This window comes from Podarcis tiliguerta, assembly GCF_965153285.1.
Source record: "Podarcis tiliguerta genome assembly, chromosome: 4".
In the NCBI taxonomy this organism is placed as follows: Eukaryota; Metazoa; Chordata; class Lepidosauria; order Squamata; family Lacertidae; genus Podarcis; species Podarcis tiliguerta.
In genome coordinates, this window is record NC_139537.1 from 31,530,117 (window position 1) to 31,552,351 (window position 22,235).

The following is a 22,235-nucleotide window of genomic DNA, read 5'->3' on the forward strand; positions in this document are numbered from 1 at the left end:
TGCAGCCAATTAGTGCATGTGAAAGGTTGATAACAGTCTGTTTAAAGACCAAAAGAACCCCACGAAAACACTAACAGAGCTTTAATTTTTATATCACCAGGTTTTGGAAGATGGCGCTTACTTTCACTGGTCTGAAACTACAAGGAGCACTGGGTAGGTTTGGAAAAACAGCATTGACAGACATTGAAGGATATGTGGAGCTGCCAGATGGGAAGGTGGGAAACATTTCTATCTTCTCAAACTTTTCTGTATGATAAAATGGGCTCCTTTGTTCTCTATTCACATTTGCCCTGACACAAATTTACAGGACATTGCTGTGTGGAAAGGCATAGCCTGTCCAGTGTCTGCTGCTTCTAAAAATGATCAGGAGCTTATTCTGTTTTTAATGAAGTTTTTTTTAAAAAGCAGCTGGTAAACAGTGGATACGTTTTAAGAATTGGCGGGATATGTTCCCATAGACTGGTATCGATCAATAGTTGCAGTAATTGAGATTTCTGAATTGTTTTTAAAGGCACATTCTTGTATAATGCAGTGCCCATCCCTCTTATGGTTTGTGGCAAACCACTTAGCTGTAAACAAAATAAATCAAAGATAAAGAACATAAAGAAATACTATTTCAGCAGTTAGAAAGCAGCATATGGTTGGACATTATCATTGAACTTATTGTTCCGAAACATTGCAAAACAAAACAAAACAAAACCTTAAAAAAATAAACCTGGGCTCTGTAGTTGACCCTTCACATAGCAACAATTCCCAGTACAGTTCCCGGGGTTCTTTGAGAGGGAAGCATGTTTCAAATGTATGGTGTGCCTGCAACCTGAACATGCCTCATTTGCCATTTTCCTAGCAAATGTATCTGTTGTCTGTGAAAACTTGGGATGTAACTTACTTCAAACATAATGTGTCCTTCCCTGTATCCCTTTTCAGATATTCATCAATATGACAGAATACTAATGCATTTTGTTTTGTCTGCATGAAAGGTACTTTCAGGGTCAGAATGGGGCAACTTGTTGCTCTGGGAAGGGGGCCTCATAAAAGTGGAACTTTGTCGGCCTGGCCGTAAAAATTGCCACAACGGCCCAATTAATCAGTTAGTTCTGGATGAGGGAGAGGTGGTCACTGTTGGATCAGATGGATATATTAGGGTGAGTATTTTCCTAAGTCTTTATTTGGTGGGGGTATGTGTTTTCTTAATATGTCTCTTCTTTATACACTTAATATTTGAGTGTACCCAGGATTATTCATGGGTTGATGGTACTGTTTACTCTTCTGCACTTTTTATCAAACTATTAACAGTGGGCACTGTGATCTGAACCACTGAGCCTCTTGGGCTTGCCGATCGGAAGGTCAGTGATTCGAATCCCCACAATGGAATCAGCTCCTGTTACTCTGTCCCAGCTCCTGCCAACCTAGTAGTTTGAAAGCACACCAGTGCAAGTAGATAAATAGGTACCACTGTGGCAGGAAGGTATACAGCATTTCTGTGCGCTCTGGATTTCGCCACAGTGTTCCGTTGTGCCAGAAGCAGTTTAGTCATGCTGGCCACGTGACCTGGAAAGCTGTCTGTGGACAAACACTGGCTTCCTTGGCCTGAAAGCGAGATGAGCACTGCAACCCCATAGTCTCCTTTGACTGGATTTAACCGTCCAGGGGTCCTTTACCTTTTTTATTAACAGTGACCACTGGTTTTCACTAATGAGATTCCTGCTGGAATATTTCATTAACCTGGTGCTGAGACTGAATGAGATTTATTATAAGTGTGCTTGGGGTGGTTATTTCACAATCAGAGTACTTACACAAACAGGTAGTGAGTTAAGCTTGCCCTCCTGTGCCCAAAGACAGGAAGTGCAGACAGGTCTTTGCCCTTTAGTCACCTCTCTCCTTCTTAATCTATTTCCTGTCTTGGCCTGGAGCAGCCTTGTGTACTGACAAAGACCTGTTTGCATTTCCTGTCTTTGGGAAAAGAGGACAGCATAATCCATCATGTAATGTGTTCAACACCTTTGAGCATGGATAGGCAAACTAAGGCCCAGGGGCTGGATCCGGCCCAATCGCCTTCTAAATCCAGCCAGCGGACGGTCCGGGAATCAGTATGTTTTTACATGAGTAGAATGCATCCTTTTATTTAAAATGTATCTCTGGGTTATTTGTGGGGCCTGTGTGGTGTTTTTACATGGTGTGCTTTTATTTAAAATGCATCTCTGGGTTATTTGTGGGGCATAGGAATTGGTTCATTTCCCCCCTTCAAAATATAGTCCAGCCCCCCACAAGATCTGAGGGACAGTGGACCGGCCCCCTGCTGAAAAAGTTTGCTGATCCCTGGATTTGAGAAATGCTATTCATATGAAAACATTGCTTCCTTCTTCATTTGCTAAGGCTTTCTTTCGAACTTAAACATATCTTATTTGATTGATGGTGTATTCTGTAACATGTTCTTGACACAATAGTAGCGCATTAATGATGGTTTTACCCTTCTTGATCAATTCTGTGATGCTTCCCAAGTTGGACCACATGATGGCTGTCAGAGAGGGAATAGCACAACAAAAGTGAGACAAGAAACCCACCAGGGCAGGTGTGAAATAGTTGCAGGAAGTGCATAGTTTGGGATTAAAGCGGTTATGGCTACCCTAAAACTTTTGCAGGCACAAATAGTTTTGAATGCGGGATGACCTTTGACTACCCCAATAGTGACATGATCACGCATAATAAAGAATGCACAGTGAAAAGAACCCAAATAGATGTGATGGTTAATGTGCCTGTTGTTTCTTGTGTAAATGGCAAGTGTAGAGCCTGCACAGCCTCAGAAATATGGGGGAGGGAGGGGAAATTTAACTTTCTCCCTGTCACAGTCCTGACAAAAGTTGCCTCTCTGAAACTGCTTTCTGCATTTGAAACATCAGTTGACACCAGTGACATCAACTGAGGCCTCCCTTGAAATCCAGATAGCATCTTCAAGAGGCCATTTTTTGTAAGAAGCACGGTAGGGAGAGGCAGGTTTAAACTATCCCTTCCCATCAGTTACATGTGAATGAAAAATCCTTTTGAACTGCTCCTAACCTTAGGTTTGCTCATATTAGCCAAATTTTCACATTTAATGCATTGGTACTGGCATTTGGCAACAATAGATAATATTTTCTTTTCCAAACTCCATGAAGGTTTGGGATTTTGAAACAATAGATACAGCTGATATTGTGGATGACACTGGGCTGCTGGAAGTGGAACACATTAATGAACTTTTAGTTGGCAAAAATGTAAATCTGAACTATATGGTGAAAATTCATGAACGTGGAGAACCATTTTGGTATGCTCAGGTAAGCATTGTTTTAGTCCTCCCCTGTGGTATATAGGGTTGTGTTGTTGTTGTTTTTTAGGGTGTGCATTAGTCAGTAGAGAATGTGTGCCCTGATTCAGTGATGCACACAACCCTTTCTCATGTGTAGGATGTGATGATGTCATGGTAACATTTGAAGCTAAAGCAAAAAACCAGCCACCAAACTAGGAAAGTACCACTGTCAGGCAAAACAAAAAATAAAAATGGAAGGAAGGAATAAAACTCCAAGGGCTTGAATGAATCTTATTCCAGACCTTGCAGCTAGGAGGAAGGGCAAGGCTGAGCGTTCAGTTCCTTTCATACAGTTCCTGTTAACCCTAAGGGGGAACCTTGCATTGGCACCACTAGGATGTAAGAATAGTCACTACAGGGCTGAGAATCTTGATTGTTGTTGGCAGGGAGAAAAGGCTAAGCCCCTCGTGCACCGTTGTCCTAGTCGGGCCTCCTTGTGCCTGCTGTGTATGATTTCAAAAAAATTAAAAACAGTGACGTGGGACAAGTTAGTTGTTGATTTGCTTGGGAAAGTGCAGCTAAATTTCTCTGAATCCAAGCCAGTGTGTTTCGGAAAGGGATGTAAATACTGTTTGAAGTGATAGCCAAAAGCTAAGTGTGTTTTTCTTCTTCTCTAGGATGCCAATGGAGCCATCTGGAAGCTTGATTTGAGTTTCACAAATGTTGTAAGTTTTCCTGTCTGTTTCGTTCCCCTGCTTTTCCCCTCTCAGTCATTCCTCCACTGTACTTGAGTTATACCTGATAGTTAAATAGAAGTCAATATTTTATCTTTAAAAGATGTGCAGCTTCTGTAGTTTATTACTTTGAAAAAGATGGTCTCAAAAATGTCAGTACTAGTTGTTTGTGGTTCCAATGGTGCTGCTGCCTCAGTGGAAAGTACTCACGCAAGGTGAGGCACCCACTTTTCCCTCTTTTGTATTTAAAGCCCCCCTCCCAGACTTTACGTTGTTTCTGTGGATGTAATTTGGCTCCAATCCAAGCTGGGCTTCCCAATGGCTATTTTCAGGAACAGAAAAACATAGCGGGAGATCCGGTCAGATCTTTCATGTCTTGTTAGCTTGGCCCTAAGCGTTCAACAAACAAGGACTACAAAAGAACAGATATAAGGCACCACTGATGCTTCCTCCTTGAAAATACAAAGTATACTAATTTAAAACCGGTCGGTGCTTTTTTCTGGGGGTACTCAAGGGTGTGCAGTACCAGCACCCCCCCCCAATGTTAAAAGTGTGGCACTTGCTGTAACAACTTCATGGTGAGCACCAGCAACTTTTTTTCCTAAAAAGAAAAAGAGCACTGTTTAGAACCATTAACAAACAGCAGTGTTTTTTGTTTTTTTTTGTCTTTGCTTATCTGATCTTCAATTTGTGCCCTAGATTGAAAACCAGGAACCCCAGTTTGAATGTCCAATGCATTTTAGAGATCAAATTTTCAGAGGGGCTTTAATGATATGTCCCTTGGTGACTCTGTTACACAAAACTTTTAAAATACTTTTACAAACAGGCCTCTGAAAAAAAACCCATTTTATTTCTTTCCCCCCTGTAGACTCATGATCCAGAATGCCTCTTTACTTTTCATTCAGGAAAGATAGAAGCCATGTGTGTTTCTCCGGTCACCTATATCATGGCCACCACTGGTCTTGACCGTAAGTACACAACATTTTCCTTCTGACTCCTCCCACACTCAGTTTTCAAGGTTAAAATTAGTTACGTTAAGTAGACACGTTTGGGGAATAATCCACAGATCACTTGTAATGGTGTAGTTTCTTTGTTTTTTCAGTACCCCCATGTAAAATGTGTGGCTTAAATTTTAGAAAGCAACAGATTTAGCCTCCTTCTTATCCTGATCCTGTTAACCATCTAATGCAGGTTCAGTTCGTGTCTTTGATTTCATTGACAATGTGCAGTTGACTGAGATGAAGTTTAAACAGGGAGGAACAGCAATGGTCTGGGCACCAAACGTGGTAAGTAGTGCAAGATAGAAAGAGGAAGTATGTGGATGATAGTGCAAGACGGAATGGGGACATCCATGGCTGGAGCCTAGCTGTTTTAATGTACAAATGGCTTATGGTTTATACTGCCCATTTTCAGTTTTGTTTTGATGGGTTTTCATATTTATTATTTGGCAAACATTTAACTTTTACGGATTTTGTTTTTTGCGCCCTCTCCCGAGTTTTCTGGTGACAGTGAAAGAAAATAGTATTGGTATTTGAGAAGAAAATGCTACTCACAACATGGTTTATTTTCCCTCTGTACAAACAATTACATACTTTGCATAGATTTATGAGACGATGTATAGGGCAGGGTTTAAATTAGCTCTTAATCGCAATGTTATTCTGTTCTCTTGAAGGTAAATCCCAAGAAAGGCATAATGGTTGTAGGTTTTCAAGATGGCGTTGTACGCGTTATTGAACTTTTCAATCCAAAGGGACTTCCTGTTGTATCTGGACGGGACAAAGGAGCGCCTGCAGCCTTGCGTCTGAAACAGGCGTTCAAACCTCATACTACTATAGTAACAGCTTTGGCCTATGAGCGTAATGGGGAATTGCTTGCCACAGGGGTATGTTTCAACCAAACCTAAAAACTGTTTTGTTTTGAATGTTAGTGGAAATTCACTGCTGCAAATGCTGAGATGTAAATGATCAAACTGAACTTCAGATTGTTCATTACCTAAGAATTAAGGTCCAAGACCTTTTCGAAATGAGAGATTTTTGCTGATCCATACAAGTTTCAGTGTATAATGAGTCAGTTCAGAGAATTATTCAGGAGATTTTTTGACACCTCTGCTTCTCACATCATCTTAGCTTCTTCTCTGCTCCCTTGAGGCCCAGCTCAGAGAGAACATTTGGCTGAGATTTTAAAAGAAAGGCTCGTTCCTTAAGGATTCATAGAAAAGTTTTAGATTTGATTTTGCGTGTTAAAATCATCAGTGTTGTGTTTTTGTATATGTTCTGTGCTTTAAACCATATCTTCTTCTTATGTAATAATTGTTTGATTTTTAAAAGTTTTTTAAAGCCCTTTCTCTTAATTAGATTCATTACTGAACTTATTGTGGGTATTGGCTATAGATCGCCAAGCCAGACTGAATATTGGATGACGATTTACTAGAGCAGATAGGAATGCTATGATTGATTACTAAGACCCAGCATGGGTTTCTCAAAAGTCATGCCAGACCAATCTGATTTCTTTCCTTTTTTTTTTTTTTTGGATGGAATGACACACTTGGTGGATCAGGGCAATGCTGTGGACATAGTTTATCTTCATTTCAGTAGACCTTCTGACAGAGTCCCCCATGATATTCTCATGAGGAAGTTGGTAAAAATGTAGGTTGAACAAGGTAACCGTTAGGTGAATTTGTAGCTGGTTGACTGATCGAACCCACAGAGTACTCATTAATTGTTCCTTGTCATCCTTGTAACACTAGGTGCAGCTTTTATATATCAAGGTATATACAAGTGATATATGAAAGTAGGCTTTTGTATATCAAGGTTGATGCTAAAACAGAGGATTGTGTAGTGGTGGGACTCTGTTCTTTGTAGCAGCAGACTAACATGGCTACTCTTGTGGAATGCATGGCTTTATTCATTCTTCGGTCTTTTCCTTCCCAGAGTAACGATAAAACTGTGTTCTTCTTTAACGTTGAAGAGAAATATGAGCCAATTGGCTTCCTCTCTGTCCCAGGGCCTGTACAGGCATTGCAGTGGTCTCCTCTTTCTCATGTGAGTAGCGGTGTTTTTCGTAGTATTTGCATCTCATGATTTGTGTTGTAACACATTGCAATGCTGTGTTTATCCATTGGTGGTTATGTTGTCATCAGTAACTGGCATTTAACACTCCCGTCCCATGAAGCATTTCTGGGGCAGGGCAAGGACTGGGTCCAAGGTCCCTCTGTTCTTTGGGAATGATTCAACTCCCTTTCTATGCCAGCCTGGAGCTGGGGTAACTAATCCCCACCCCCACCCACCCCACTTTGGCAGCAATGGGTGAAATTTAGAGTATCTCAAAATCTGCATGAGAAATATATAATGCCCACTTTCTGCACCACTCACTTTAGCCAACATGAGCCATCAGGGAAGTGGTGGGTGATCTGCCACTTCCATTCCCTCCTGTTTACAACTAAGTTTGTGTTTCATTTCGGCAACAGTTGTCCCTGAGCTCCGACCTATTTTTAAGAACATAAGAATGTTTCACCATCACCATCAAAACTCAGCACCATATACATGCCTGACACTTGTGTTTCATGTCCTTCTTCTGTAGCCTGAGAGCACGCTACTTATTTTCTGCAAGAACGGCATTGTTGTCCAGGTTCCTGCTCCAGACCCTGGGAATTACAACGCAGCAACCACCTATAGGATAAAAGACTTGCCTACACAATATTTTCGTTTCTGCAGCATAAAATCTCGGATTCTGGTAAAGCACCACATGCAAATAAGGAAATGCAATCCTAAGGAAAGATAGAATACTGAAGTAAGAAATGCTGAGCTTGTTAGTTATTGTGGTCCTGGATGTAAGACTGCAGCTAAGGACTTTGTAGCCCAGCAGAAATTATTTCCTAAAATATTAGGATCTGCACGTGTTGATTATGAATGCGTCTGCCTCCAGGATCAGAGAGGCCTTACCTCTGAATGCCAACCGCTAAAGAACAATGGCAGATGTGGGCTGTTGCTCTCAATTCCCAAACAGATAAAACTAAGCAACACACACACACACACACACACACACAGAGAGAGAGAGAGAGAGAGAGAGAGAGAGAGAGTTAGTGAATGAAGTCCTATCTGTGGGCTTTGCATACATTGCCTGTGGGAGAAGGATGCTGGACTAGAAGGGATTTTGGTGTGATCAACACAGTTGTTGTTTTTTTAATGCTCTTATTTTACTGGCTCTTTTAAAAAGCTTGAAGAGGAACTTGAACGCAGAGAAAAAGTGAGAATAGAGAAGGAGAAAGCAAAGCAGCAATGGATAAAGCAGCAACTGGATGAGGGGAAAACAATGGAAGAAATTGAATTTCCACAGGAAGAAGCTGTGGAAGAGGAACCACTGCCTGAAATCTACATCCCAGAGACTCCAAGCCCCATCCTGTGTGGGTTTTACTCTCGGCCAGGGAAATTTTGGTTGTCGTTGGTAAGCCAATCTTTCTTTCTTTTTCACAGATAACAAAATGAGGAGAATAGTTTCTCCCTTCTTTTATAGTATAATGAGAATGCAGCTTAAATGGCCGAAGGAGCTGGCTTTTCACACTGTACGCTTTCACCTTGGTCTTAGTTCTAGTTGAAAGCGGTTTGAGTTTTTTTGTTTCACATAGAGGGCTGCATAGAAATCTCTCGGGACTTCAATAGTGGCATCACTACCATTGTCAATTTTGATTGGCAACCTCAGTTTTGCTGCCAACCTCAGATGCAAAGTGAGATTAAAATCTAAACGGTGAAATGCAGAAGGTAAAAACCACAAGATGCAAGAATGTCATGCAGATTCTGGATGTGTCTTAAACATGCAAGCATAGTTTTCACTCTTGTTTCTTTTCATTCTAGTGCTGTTCCCCATCTTTTGTTTAATTTTTTAAGCAGAATTGCAGGCTTATTTTTCAAAGGAAGCCCTTTACCTGGAGGTAGAAATGAAGTGTGTTTGCCTATAACATGGTATGAAATACAACTGGTGATGAAACCATTTTTGGGAAAGGAGGAAGTTTTAATCTGGAATTTTCCAAACTGTAACAGATTAATTGGGGGCGGGAGGGAGAGAGAGGAGAAAGAAGGAATCAAGAAATAAAGTTAACAACTCTTCATAACTCACTGTTTCCTTTAGGGAGAGTATGATACTGGATTCCTGTTCCACTGTGCATTTTCTCATCCACAAGGCGACAAGGAACCTGAGGCTCGGAAAGATGAACCTTTTGCCTATATTCATTTAGAAGATACAGAAGAAACTGCCATTAGACGGATTGTGTTTTGGTAATGCAGCTTTTACAGTATGTTGGTTGGTTTCATGGGTTGAGTTGGGTTTTTAAAATAAGTGTGAAACACTTGGTCTTTGTTTGTTTTTCTTTTATAGACTATATGCCTGTGTAAATATTTGCAGGAGCTGATCTCTTGATATAATGGCAGACTGGTTAGCACTCCATGACTGTCACCCCCTGAAAGTAGTATTTTGAGGAAATATTATGGAATACTATTAGACATACTGAGACATACTGAATTAGTTTAAGCTGTTGCTTTTGCATCCTGGTCAGGGCATATAGCAGGACAAGAAATATTTATCCCCCCTTTATACCCTTCTTTATAAAAGCCCAAGCATTTGGATTTTAAAAGATTGAAATGATTTCCATACATCCAGTAGCAAATGTGTCTCCAGACTAGCTCAGGGTCCCCTTCCCGCTGACCCAATGGCTCTCTTCTCACCCTCATAATGTATAAATCACTATATGCATGCAGATATAGAGGTGGGTTGCTGCAGCACAGGGTTGGCTGGTCCCCCACTAAATGTGTGTCCTCGAGGAGGAGCTGCCTCTTCTCCGCAGAGATCAGGGTAGAGCAGGCCCCAGATGCAAGATGCAAGGGTGAATGAAGTGATGGTTGGATGAATTCAGATACCCTTTTGTATGTATCTATAAGGAAGAGAGAGAAACAAGAGATTGAGAGGAGGGTGGGATGGCATGGCCATTGCGGTGCATTGGCTTTTGTCAGCGGTAGCCGCCCTGTTGGAAATAATGAATCCCTTGTCCATCTGTTCCAACGCCAGGGGTGGAGGAAGAGGGGTGTGGTAGGGGCGGACCACCCCGGGTGCCACCAGTGGGGGGGGGTGCTGACAAAATGCTGGGTGGCACTCACTGCAGGGCCTGCAGCGTGCCCAAGTCACACGTGTCTCCTGGGAGTGATGAGGTGGCTTGGGTGCTCCAAATGGTCCGCCCGCCACCTCCCCCTCAGCTGTAGGGCGACTGAGTGGGATGAAGCAAACAGACTGCTCAGAGGCCCCACGGTGCAGCCTCACCCCTTTGGCATAGGGCATCCATGCCGCCCCAGGCGTCCGATCGGCTTGCTCCGCCGCTGGCCAACGCTGATGCCAGGAGGAGCCATGAGTCAAAGTGGTGAAGATAGCAGTGAGTTTGTATGCAAAGAGTTCCTAAGCATCAGTTTATGTGTAACTCAAATTGGATTTAAGAGATGTTAAAGGCTCCAACCCACCTGTTCTGCTCATATACCCGTTTAAGGTAAAATCCTAAAATGTGACACAGGTCACAGTCACACCATGCATTCAAAGCACATAGATCCTCCCTCCCAGAATCCTGGGAACTGTAGTTTATGAAGGGTGCTTGGAATTGTAGCTATGTGATGGGTGATTACAATTCCTAGGATTATTTGGAGAAAGCCATACGCTTTAAGTGTATAGTGTGGATGCAACCACAAGTGGTTAGAATGGTTCCCTTAGAATTGAGGAAACACTGATTTTTTTCCAATCCATTTGTCAAAAGCTGCAGAAAAGACCTCTGCCAGCATTACCTTTTCCCTACTAGAACTTTGGATGCCTCACATTACCCGGGCCTTCTTAGGATTCACAGAATAATACTAAATATTGGAGGCAAGCGGAACTTACACTGCCTTCAATTGAGCTGTTCCAAACTGTGTTCGAGAGCAGAACTACTGCTGGCTCAGCTGGTGTAAGCCTGGCAACGGAAAAGCAGACCTTGACATACACTGTCTTCATAACAGCACGAGTCCTGCCAAGCTGGCAGGTTATGTGGCTGAACTGAATAGAAGTTAGGATTCAAGTCCCTCTGCCTGGTCCCATCCCACCACTTCCCCAGAACGCCCATTTTTCAGGGCTTAGGTAAAGGGACCCCTGACCATTAGGTCCAGTCGTGACCGACTCTGGGGTTGCGGCACTCATCTCATTTTATTGGCCGAGGGAGCCGGCGTACAGCTTCCGGGTCATGTGGCCAGCATGACTAAGCCGCTTCTGGGAAACCAGAGCAGCGCACAGAAATGCCGTTTACCTTCCCGCCGGAGCGGTACCAATTTATCTACTTGCACTTTGACGTGCTTTTGAACTGCTAGGCTGGCAGGAGCAGGGACTGAGCAAGGGGAGCTCACCCCATCGCAGGGATTCGAACGAACGACCTTCTGATCAGCAAGTTCTAGGCTCTGTGGTTTAACCCACAGCACCACCCGCGTCCCAGGGCTTACAGCCATGTAAAATTCGTCCATCTTGGCTCAGCTGACTAAATCCTGGCTGAGCTTGGATGTGGGAGTTATGCTGGCATATCTTTGGTTGAACCAGGATTCAACCTTGCCTGGCTGTGCTAGGAATTGGTTGTCTGAGCCTGAATTTCTGGATCCTAACTTGAACATACCAGTAGATCTTGGGCTTGGATTGCTCCCTTAGATATCCATTTCGCAGGGCATTGTGGAGAAAGTAATCACCCTCAGCTGTTTACGTTTTGATTACTTCCACAGCTCCACTGGCTTGCTAATGATCTGTGGCATGCAGGATGGAGCAGTACGGATCTATGCTCTCCACGAGAAATGGCTGTCAAAGGACAATATAGCTGGATATTGGTCATATAGCATGCATGATAATAACTATGGGCAAATTCAAGGCATCTGTCCAAGTTTTGATGATCGGTTTCTTGTGACCTGTGGAGCAGATGGCAATATCTTTACTTATAACATCCTTTCAGCTGAGGAGGTTAAGAAAGTGCTAAAGGCTAAGGTGCCCTCTCCAAGGGTAAGTAGCAACCAGGAAGATAGGCCTTACTTCATATTTTAAGTGCACAATTATTGGGAAACTTTCAGCTGTTTCTCCTTGATGAACATTTTTTCCCCCAGTCTCCTTAGGGTTGGGCAGCAGGGAGGTTGATTGCTAGAAAGACACCACTGTGTCTTTTATGTCCTATATGAATTATAGTACTGTGCTTGTGAGGAGCTGCATGCAATTCCAACCTAACTTCAGGAACAGCCATGCCAACTGTTGACAGTGCCATCAATTGTTTGATTACATTCTTCCACAGAGAGGCATTGAAAGAGAGAGACCAGCAGAAGATATCGAGGATCCTACTGCCTACAGGTAAGACTGCCGAAGATAGATTTTGCTTCTGAATCCCTCATGAGGAACGGGTTTCACTAATGGCCTCTTTGAAATGGCAGTGCACCCTCATCCAGTGTGGCATATAGTCATGTTGCTAAAGCCATTCCCTCAAATATCTCTCTCACTTCTGGATTGGTGCCTGGGATGCCAGTATAAATTAAGAAGTCAGATCTAGATGACTTCTAGATAAGCACTCTCTACTCTGTTGAAACAGTTCTTTAATGCATAAAGGTTTCAAACCCACCCAGCCCACCTCAAAAGCCACTGTTGGCTTTGTTAGGATAATTGTGGTGCAGCTTCTGTCGGCTTTTTAATCATTCATTTGCTAGCTCCATCTAATAGTTCAGTTCTATACAAATTTATTTGTTTATACAACACTGTCCCAAAGAGGCTTATTATCCAAATATTGCAAAACTGGATATTTTGTAGATAGAATTATAGAGTTGGAGGGGACAAACCCAAGCTGTATAATTTTTGCTCTAAAAAACCTTTATTATATAATGAAATGTTATGCTTTTCTGTAGGCCCACTTCCAGCGTTTAGGTTTAAACTGCTCCATCTTCTCTTTATTTTCTCACGTTTCTAGTATTGAAAATGCCAAGCAAAAAAAGGAACACGATTATATAATGAGGATAGCAGAACAGAAGAAATCTATTAAGAGACAAGAACTAAGCACTCTAAGGGAGGAGTTTCAGAATTTGCTCCAAATGAACCGTCAGCTGCCATCTCACATGCAACTTCACAGAGCAGTATGTATGGTTTTTCTTTCTTTAGAGGTACAAATTAATGCCTTAGTGTGGCTTGTATTTTTGTAATGGGTCAATGTTTATTTTGTTTTATTAGGGTTTTTATGTTAAGGGCTCAGGTCAGTTTGCAATTTAAATAAAACAACCAGTCAAAAGTGAGCCCACTGCTTCCTTGTTCACTCCCAATAGTTGAAACAACAAAGCCTGCTATTTTCTTAAAAAGAAAAATGCCTGTTTTGCTTTTTACAGTTGTGCTTTTTATGCATTTCTTAGCTTAGCCTTGATAGTTTTCAGATTCCCAGTGTGTTTGAATTGCTTTGTCCTATAAAGGTGGTTCCAACCTTTTTTCCATGGTTAATGTATTTAGCCCAGTACTCCCCAAGGAACAGCTTGTTGGAACACCAAATACCAGTAAATCAGGAGGGTATTCATGTCATTTTACCATGGATGTAAAGTGTAAAGCAGATTAAGAACTACAAGATTTAGCTTTGGTTCCATGTATATGTAGAGATTGACTAATACATTCAGGTGATTGCTTTGAACAGTGAATCTTACAAGTGGACGTCATTGGGAACATTTTGGAAGTAGAGAAATGAATTACTGTAGCTGTGGTGCGACTATGACTGCTTTAAAATATTGTTAAGGTTGCTGACTGGCTGTTCCTAAATTAGGCAAATTGCTGATGGCAGTTAGGATTTCACCGGTATTTTTATTTCTTCATTCATTTTATTTTGAATACTTTTATCCCACTCTATATCTCGAAAAGGCTCTAAAAACCTGCTTGCAAAAAGATAAAAATAAAATCACAATCTATGTAGCACGGGAGCAGAAATTATATCTTGCCCTTGGTAGAACTATTCAGGAGGAGGAGAGGTGCATTCTGGTGATGGCGAAAGGGGGGGGGGGGCGACATGGTCATGGATCAGCACAGTCCTGGTTTTGCCTTGGGTGATGAAACGGGATGGGCCACCCCTTGTTTGTAAGCAGATGCTGGGGTACCTCTGATTCTGGATGCTTTTGGAATTCAGCTCCCATTACCCCATACCACTGGCCATTCTCGATGGGGCTGATGAGAACTGGAGTCCAGCAACATCTGGAGGGCCACAGTTTCCCCATCTCTGCCTTGGACCATCATGATCCATCACATCCCAGCATCCGGGAGCGCTGCTGAGAAGCAGAATAGACATCCAGCAAACAAACAAACCGTCACCGTAACCACCATCAAATGAAATGCTACTTTTTCAATACGCAGCAATTTGAGTTGGACCGCAGAATCCGTGCAGAGATGGACAGAAAGACGGCGCATAAGATCCGGCTCGTCCTAAAGGAATTGGCCTGGGAACAGGAGAAACATCGCATTGGGCTGCAGAAAGTAGAGAATCGGCAAGTGCCATTTCCCCTTGTCCTCAAATTTTGGGAGAGATTCTTCATTTGCTAAGATGTTATATTTAAGCAAAGTTTCTGTTTTATTTTTAAAAAACTGGAAACTTTTCCTTGAAAACTGAAGTCTTTCTGGTATTACTCATTTTGCTTGAGAACATAAGAGAAGAACGGGGTAGGATTAGACCAGATGCCTCTTTATTAGACCAGATGCCTCTTTATTTATACATACATACATACATACATACATACATACATACATACATACCCTGCCCATCTGGCTGGGTTTCCCCAGCCACTCTGGGCGGCTTCCAACAAAACACTAAAATATAATAACCTATTAAACATTAAAAGCTTCCCTAAACAGTGCTTCCTTCAGATGTCTTCTAAAAGTTTGGTAGTTATTTTTCTCTTTGACATCTGGTGGGAGGGCATTCCACAGGGCGGGTGCCACTACCGAGAAGGTCCTCTGCCTGGTTCCTTGTAACTTGGCTTCTTGTAGCAAGGGAACTGCCAGAAGGCCCTTGGCGCTGGATCTCAGAGGCAATATATAGCCATCAAGACAGGTAGCCATTGGTAGCTTTATTCTCCATGAATTTACCTAATCCCCTTTTAAAGTCACCCAGTTTGTGCCTTTGCTACAACTTGTGGTAGCAGATTCCATTGTTCAGCTATGTTCTCTGTGAAGAAATGCTTCCTTTTGTCTGTCCTGAATCTCCCACCATTCTGTTGGATGACCCTCACTTGGTTTTAGTGTTATGGAAGAGAAAGAAAAACTTCTCTCTGTCCACTTTCTTCACACCAGGCATAATTTTAGGTGCCTCTATCACAGGCTTCCTCAACCTCGGCCCTCCAGATGTTTTTGGCCTACAACTCTCATGATCCCTAGCTAGCAGGACCAGTGGTCAGGGATGATGGGAATTGTAGTCTCAAAACATCTGGAGGGCCGAGGTTGAAGAAGCCTGCTCTATCATGTCTCCCCTTAGTTTCCTTTTTTCATAAACTAAAAAGACCTAAGCGTCGTAACCATTTCTCATAGGACAGGTGCTGCATCCCCTTCATCATTTTGGTTGCCCTTTTTCTGACCCTCTTCCAGCTGTGCAACATCAAGAACTGTACATGGTATTCCAAGTGCAAGGACACCCATAGATTTGTATGAAGGTAGATAGGTACCGCTCCGGTGGGAAGCGGTACCTATCTAAATGGCATTTCCATGTGCTTCTCTGGTTTCGGTGTTCTGTTGTGCCAGAAGCGGCTTACTCATGCTGGCCACATGACCCAGAAAAACTGTCTGCAGACAGACACCGGCTCCCTTAGTCTGTAAAGTGAGATGAGTGGCGCAACCCCAGAGTTGCCTGCGACTGGACTTAACTCTCAGGGATCCTTTACCTTTACCTTTATTAGACAAATATCTTTTGTTTTTTTATTTTCAGCCCCTTTCCTAAAGTTCCCCAACATAGAATCTGCCTTATTCACAGCTGCTTCACACCAGGTTGATAGACTTGTAAGCAAGTGTAAAGTGATGATGCACATTGGGGCAAAGAATCCCTAACTTCGCATATAAACGCTAAAGGGATCTGAGCTGAGAGTTACAGACCAGGTAGGGAGTTCTTTGGGTGGCACAGAGAAAGAGATGCTGCAAACTCCATCTAATTTTAGCTCTAGCCCTTCCCAGCAGCTGCCATGTAGTCCTTGACTGATTAACCTGGAGGGAACGCTGCCTTTGACAGAAAAATGGTTTCTAGACCCTGGCATAGAGGCTGTTGCTGCTTGGCTGATCCCTGCCAAGACAACTTTATGGAGCAGAAAATGTGACATTTAAAAAATTAGATCTTTTCTTTGATTCCTCAGGTTTCGGGCCAGTTTGGAATATGACACCATTGTGGTCTGTGCCATGAGAAGCAACCACCGAATCTCCACGTACAGACTGCTGTCGATCTCAGAAAAATTGTACAATGTCAGTAAACAAAGTCAAGCAGCGAAAAGACGGCAGAGCAAGTATGACCATAAAGGAAAAGACACAGACCAAAGGACAGAGACCCAAAAGGATGCCAGTAAGGGTTTGAAAACATTGTGGCAGAACTATCACAACCATAAGATAATATTTTTTTTCCACAGCCTTCATCTTATATTGTTATGGTTCTATACCAGAGGGTTTGTCAGATAGTATCCTCACACTATATTTCAAAAAGCAGTTCCCTAAGGCTGCTCAAAAACAGAGTTTCCCACATTGCATTGATTGTCAACAGTTTCCGCCACAAGCACAATACTTTCTTTTTCTTCTTGGTGAAATACTGTGATTTTTTTATAATATAGTGGAGTAGCAAGTGCCTAAGCAAGTAGGTCACTGTTTCTTCAGAAATATACCAGGTTTGCAGTTTATCAGAGCAGATGGTAGAGCTGCCTTTGACTTGTCAGCTTTTAGCACTTTGATGTATACAAAAGTGCTGTCCGGTCAAAATTGTACTGTATGTGCTTATTGAGGGCAGACTCCATGCCAGCTGTGCGACCGTACCCATACTTTTTATTTAGTTTTTCTATATAGTGCTAACACATGTGGAACACTGTCATGGGATTGTATATCACAGGCTGGTAGATAATTATTATTATTAACAGTGCCTAGGAAACCTTGCTTTTATTTTTTAAGGGAAATGGCTTTTAAGTGGTCCGGAGTGGCTAATGGATAGTTCCTCCATGGGAGCTAGGAAATTGTTGGAGTGTTTGAATTCTGTCAGAGTTTAGAAAGTGACACACACACACCAGCTAGGATGAGGGTGCTAATGTAAAAGCGGTATGTATGTTTGTCTGTGTATAGAAAAAGGGCAGAGAGAAGCACAAACTTAGCAGAAGGCTAAAAGGATATTCAGATAAAGGTTGCCTCTCTCTGGCGATGTGATGTGGGGTAGCCGATCTGCTACTTGATAAGCCAGTGGCTTTGCTGCTTGCCTCCATTTAGGTGCCTTTTGTCTATTTGTTAATAAACCAAATCTATGTTGTTAGCCTCCAGTGCTCTCTCCTTCAAAGGAAGCCAACTTATAAAGTGTTGCCCCTGGAACTCTCACCCTCCAGAAAAGTGGAGAATTTGTTCCTTGGCTTAGATTGAAGGCCACCAGTAAAGGTGCCGGTGTTTTTATGTAGAAGGATTATTACAATGGCTTCTCTTAACATATAAAGTAATGCTGAAATAATGTTTAGGCATTATTTATTAGATTTATATATCGCTTTTCATCAAAAGCTCTCAGGGTGGTTCAAAAGATAAAATCTGGGACAAAGTCCCTCCTGCACACAGAAGCTTAGGTGGCTTTGCATTTTCCAACATTGAGGGGCCATAGTGAGAATTCCTCAGATGCTACCACACTAGCCTTTGCAAAGAGCAGGAAATATCAGAAGATGTCATTTAAAACCTACTTCCGCGAGGAAATCCCTTGGGGCCAGCTCCAGTTTGGTATTCAGCAAGCTGAATTTGGAAACTGTTCCCATGAAACAACATTTTTATGAAAGTGGATGTAAATGCAGCACTCTACTAAGACAACCCTGCGAGGATGATATGGACAGAAGCATGTTATTTTATTTTTCTTCACATTTGTGCAGAGCCAAAATTTCCAACCCAGGCTTCTATTAGTGAAGAAGAAGTGGATTCAGAAAAGCTGCCAAAAAAGGCGCACCCACACACAGTGGCAAGCCGCATTGTTGAAAATCGAATGGAGAAACTTAGAAAAATTATTGAAAAAGCAGACAGAGCCAAAGCTAAGATCCAACAAAGAAGGAATGAATGGGATGAACTGTGAGTCAGAGTAAAAAAAAAAGAAAACAAAGGACTTTTTAAATGCTCATCATTGATGGATGTTGTTGATAAACAAATAGTAATCATACCTGGCCCATATTACTTCAACATTTCAAAATGTTATCATGATGTGGTATAACGGTAGGACCATGTGGAGTGGTATATGGACTCATACCTCCTCAAAGTGGAGACCCAAAGGAGTGACCCCATTGCTAGTGGCAAAGCCTGTCCTTATTATAAGGCAGGCTCTTGACCACACCCACAGCCTAGCTGAATCCACTCAGCCAGCAACCAGACACCTCCCCCCCCCAGCAATCAGCTAGACAAATTATTATTATTATTATTATTATTATTATTATTATTTGTACCCCGCCCATCTGGCTGGGTTTCCCCAGCCACTCTGGGCGGCTTCCATAGAAACAAAAAATACAGTAAAATATCACAGATTAAAAACTTCCCTGAACAGGGCTGCCTTAAGATGTCTTCTAAATGTCAGGTAGTTTTTTATCGCTTTGACATCTGCTGGGAGGGCGTTCCACAGGGTGGGCGCCACTACCGAGAAGGCCGTCTTCCTGGTTCCCTGCAGCTTTGCTTCTCGCAATGAGGGAACCGCCAGAAGGCCCTTGGTGCTGGACCTCAGCGTCCGGGCAGAACGATGGGGGTGGAGACGCTCCTCCAGGTATACTGGGCCGAGGCCGTTTAGGGCTTTAAAGGTCAACACCAGCACTTTGAATTGTGCTCGGAAACTTACTGGGAGCCAATGTAGGTCTTTCAAGACCGGTGTTATGTGGTCTCGGCGGCCGCTCCCAGTCACCAGTCTAGCTGCCGCATTCTGGATTAGTTGTAGTTTCTGAGTCACCTTCAAAGGTAGCCCCATGTAGAGTGCATTGCAGTAGTCCAAGCGGGAGATAACTAGAGCATGCACTACTCTGGCGAGACAGTCCGCGGGCAGGTAGGGTCTCAGCCTGCGTACCAGGTGGAGTTGGTAGACAGCTGCCCTGGATACAGAATTGACCTGCGCCTCCATGGACAGCTGTGAGTCCAAAATGACTCCCAGGCTGCGCACCTGGTCCTTCAGGGGCACAGTTACCCTATTCAGGACCAGGGAGTCCTCCACACCAGCCCGCCCCCTGTCCCCCAAAAACAGTACTTCTGTCTTGTCAGGATTCAACCTCAATCTGTTAGCCGCCATCCACAAACCTCTTACTTGCAGGCAGGTAGCAATTACATCAAGAAAGACAGACTTGCTTACTGGGAGAGCAGACCTGGCAAGGGTCAGGCTGGTGCCAACCATCCCCTCTGGGCTTAGTCCTCTTCTAGGTCTGTTCTCCAGTAATGCCTCCATGTGAATTAGTAGGAAGGGGAGTTAGAACATCTTACAGACGAACCAGATGCCTATGGAGAGGCTGGAAGCAGGAGCTCAGTACGACAGCACTCTTCCCTGTTGCCATTTGTATTTCCTCCCTTCAGTATAAAAAGGTTTCAGTCTGTTTCCTGCTGCCTCCGCATGAGATGAGAGCTGGGCATTCACAGAGCCGCAGCTTCTTTGATGAATGAAACACTATAAAGTGAGTGAGTTGATGCTGCCTGTTGGACTGATAGCTTTTGTCTTCACCGACGCTTGTCAGATTCAAGAGCAAACCAAGCGACGACTATGAGGACCCCCAAGATGTAGAAAATATCAAAGAGGCCCAACAGAATATGGGGGACTTCAAACTGAAAACGGCTACTAACTACAAAATTCCTGAACACATGAGAATGAATGCTGACAAGAAAACTCATCAGTTGGCATCTTTAGAAGTGGCTGTAAGTAGATTCTGCTTCTCTCCCCCCTTTGGATTGTGTGATTCCCTCTGTCCTCTCCTAAGCGTTTGCACTGGAAGGCAGAGAAACCTTTTCTCTTCATGATTTCATAAAATGTATATACCACTTGATTGTAAGAAAGAACTCAAAAGTTTAAAAAACAAATAAAACCATAACATAATTTTAAAAAGCTATTTAAATCATCCCATCCCTGATTTAGTTCTCTGAGTGCTATTGCTTCTTTACTTCAAATTGTATCACCCATGCACAAGACAGAGAAGTCTTAGCAGACTTGGGGCAAGCCTGAGTTCCGCAGAAGTTCAAAAAATATTTAGGGAAAAAGCCTCCCACTAAATGCTGCCTGATCATGGAGAGCAAGAAAATGGAAAACTGGATGAAGGGAGCCACAGCTGGCAGGCCAAAGTCCAGGTGTGAAGTTGAGGCCTGGATTGGTATGTAGTAGTAGGAAAATGGGGAGGAGGTTGTAAGCAATGTGATCAGGTAGAAATAGAATGCAAAGTGTACAGATAGTGAAAATTCAATTTGAGTTAGAATGTATACAAAATAAATATGGCGACTTTATACAACAGCAGTTATAGATGATAAAATAATCACTCTGGCAAATGAACAAATGAACATCTGTAGTTGGAAAGCAAACTTTTGTCGCTATTCAGACCCAAATTGCTTGAGTTGAGTGTTTTGATGAATTGCAATTCATCAGTTTCACATTGGAGTCTCATTTTGAAAATATTTTGCTTAGGTAGTGCTAAGAGCGGAAGCAGAGTGTCTTGGTGGACGGGTTCATGAATATTGACGTAATGCGAGTTCCTCAATGCAAGCCTGTTCTAACCCTCCTCCTTTCAGATACACGATAAGAAGCTGGAAATGAACAAATGGATCGTGTCCCTCCGAGACCTCAAGGTGGCTATTATTGAAGAGATCCAGTGTGTGGTGCAAGAACTGAAAAAAATCCAATCATCTCTCCACCCATCCAAACACGTCCCTGTTCCTCCAATTCCCCAACTCCTTCCTGAAGAGACTCCAGAGAAACAGTTCCAGTATGACACTGAAATGCTCATGAAGTTCAAACATGACCTGGAAGAGCGGGCCAGGCTCAAGGACATGGTGCCAATAGCTCCTTCAGCGGAGGGCGGAGGTCTAGGGGGTTTCGGAGGAGGCTTTTACCGTTCCCCTTCAATAAAGGACACAGAAGTTGCCATGCGGTCGACAAGTCTGAAATCGATGAAAATAGCATCTGGAACTGCAGCACAGACAGTCAAATCTTTTGAGTTTGAGGCAGTGGAGCCTACAGAGTTGGAACTGGAAATCGAAAAGAGGGCGGAGATTCGGAACATTTATATGCAAGAGGTTTTGGTCAAGAGGGTAAGTGAAAATATTTCAAAGCCGACTGGGCGTACTCTGCTCCCAAGTGAAGTCTTTTAAATTTGTTCCTTCGTGGATCCCTTTTCCTATTGGTCTCAAGTTAATTTGCACAAACCAACTAAAAATAGCTTTTAAAACGGTACCGAAACTACATGCAATGAAATCTAGGTTTAAAAACACTACAGAATCAATGCCTTTTCACACTTTGATATGTCAGGCAACTGGTCCACTTCTGCTAATGATAATTTGAAAGCAAGGAGAATTTTGTATTTAGCCTTTATTTAGCATATCATGATTGTAACGTTCCTATCCAGTTTCTAAAGTAAAGTTGAACTATGTCAGCAATTGTGAAAAATTCTGTGGATTTCCATGTTCAAATCTCTGATTTAATCCCACATCAGTGAGCTGCGTGAACTTGGGAGGATTTATACTCTTGATCCAGCCACCAGTCAGAATGCATGCTTCAGAAGTAGGCGAAAAACTTTATTCCTAGGTTGATACTTGCCTTTTTTTGGACAAATGTCAATTTGGAAGGAAATGGCTTCGGACTGTTCTAAAGCTAAAGCCTCACTAATTACTATTTTAGAATGACAACAATATTGCAGGGAACTGTTAATTTAGTAATGAGGCACAGTTAAAACTGTTCATGTAATACAGTAGTATTGTTGACATTATTCTTCTACTCCTTTTTTGAGTGCTACTTCTGACTTAATACTCTCTAC

The 22,235-nt window shown here is 42.6% G+C and overlaps 1 protein-coding gene across 2 annotated transcripts in view; it reads left to right on the forward strand.

Moving 5' to 3' along the window:
* CFAP44 (cilia and flagella associated protein 44) overlaps positions 1-22,235 on the forward strand; it is a 39,250-nt gene that overhangs the window by 7,516 nt on the left and 9,499 nt on the right. For both annotated transcript variants that reach the window (XM_083438196.1, XM_083438197.1), the window contains exons 8-26: positions 101-215; positions 981-1,145; positions 3,156-3,311; positions 3,961-4,008; positions 4,886-4,985; positions 5,209-5,303; positions 5,690-5,899; positions 6,948-7,058; positions 7,597-7,749; positions 8,233-8,460; positions 9,142-9,287; positions 11,787-12,057; positions 12,341-12,396; positions 13,004-13,166; positions 14,416-14,546; positions 16,395-16,597; positions 18,135-18,327; positions 19,956-20,133; positions 20,995-21,513. In XM_083438196.1, the coding sequence (XP_083294322.1) occupies positions 101-215; positions 981-1,145; positions 3,156-3,311; positions 3,961-4,008; positions 4,886-4,985; positions 5,209-5,303; positions 5,690-5,899; positions 6,948-7,058; positions 7,597-7,749; positions 8,233-8,460; positions 9,142-9,287; positions 11,787-12,057; positions 12,341-12,396; positions 13,004-13,166; positions 14,416-14,546; positions 16,395-16,597; positions 18,135-18,327; positions 19,956-20,133; positions 20,995-21,513 (3,241 nt within the window). The remainder of the gene's footprint in view (positions 1-100; positions 216-980; positions 1,146-3,155; positions 3,312-3,960; positions 4,009-4,885; positions 4,986-5,208; positions 5,304-5,689; positions 5,900-6,947; positions 7,059-7,596; positions 7,750-8,232; positions 8,461-9,141; positions 9,288-11,786; positions 12,058-12,340; positions 12,397-13,003; positions 13,167-14,415; positions 14,547-16,394; positions 16,598-18,134; positions 18,328-19,955; positions 20,134-20,994; positions 21,514-22,235) is intronic.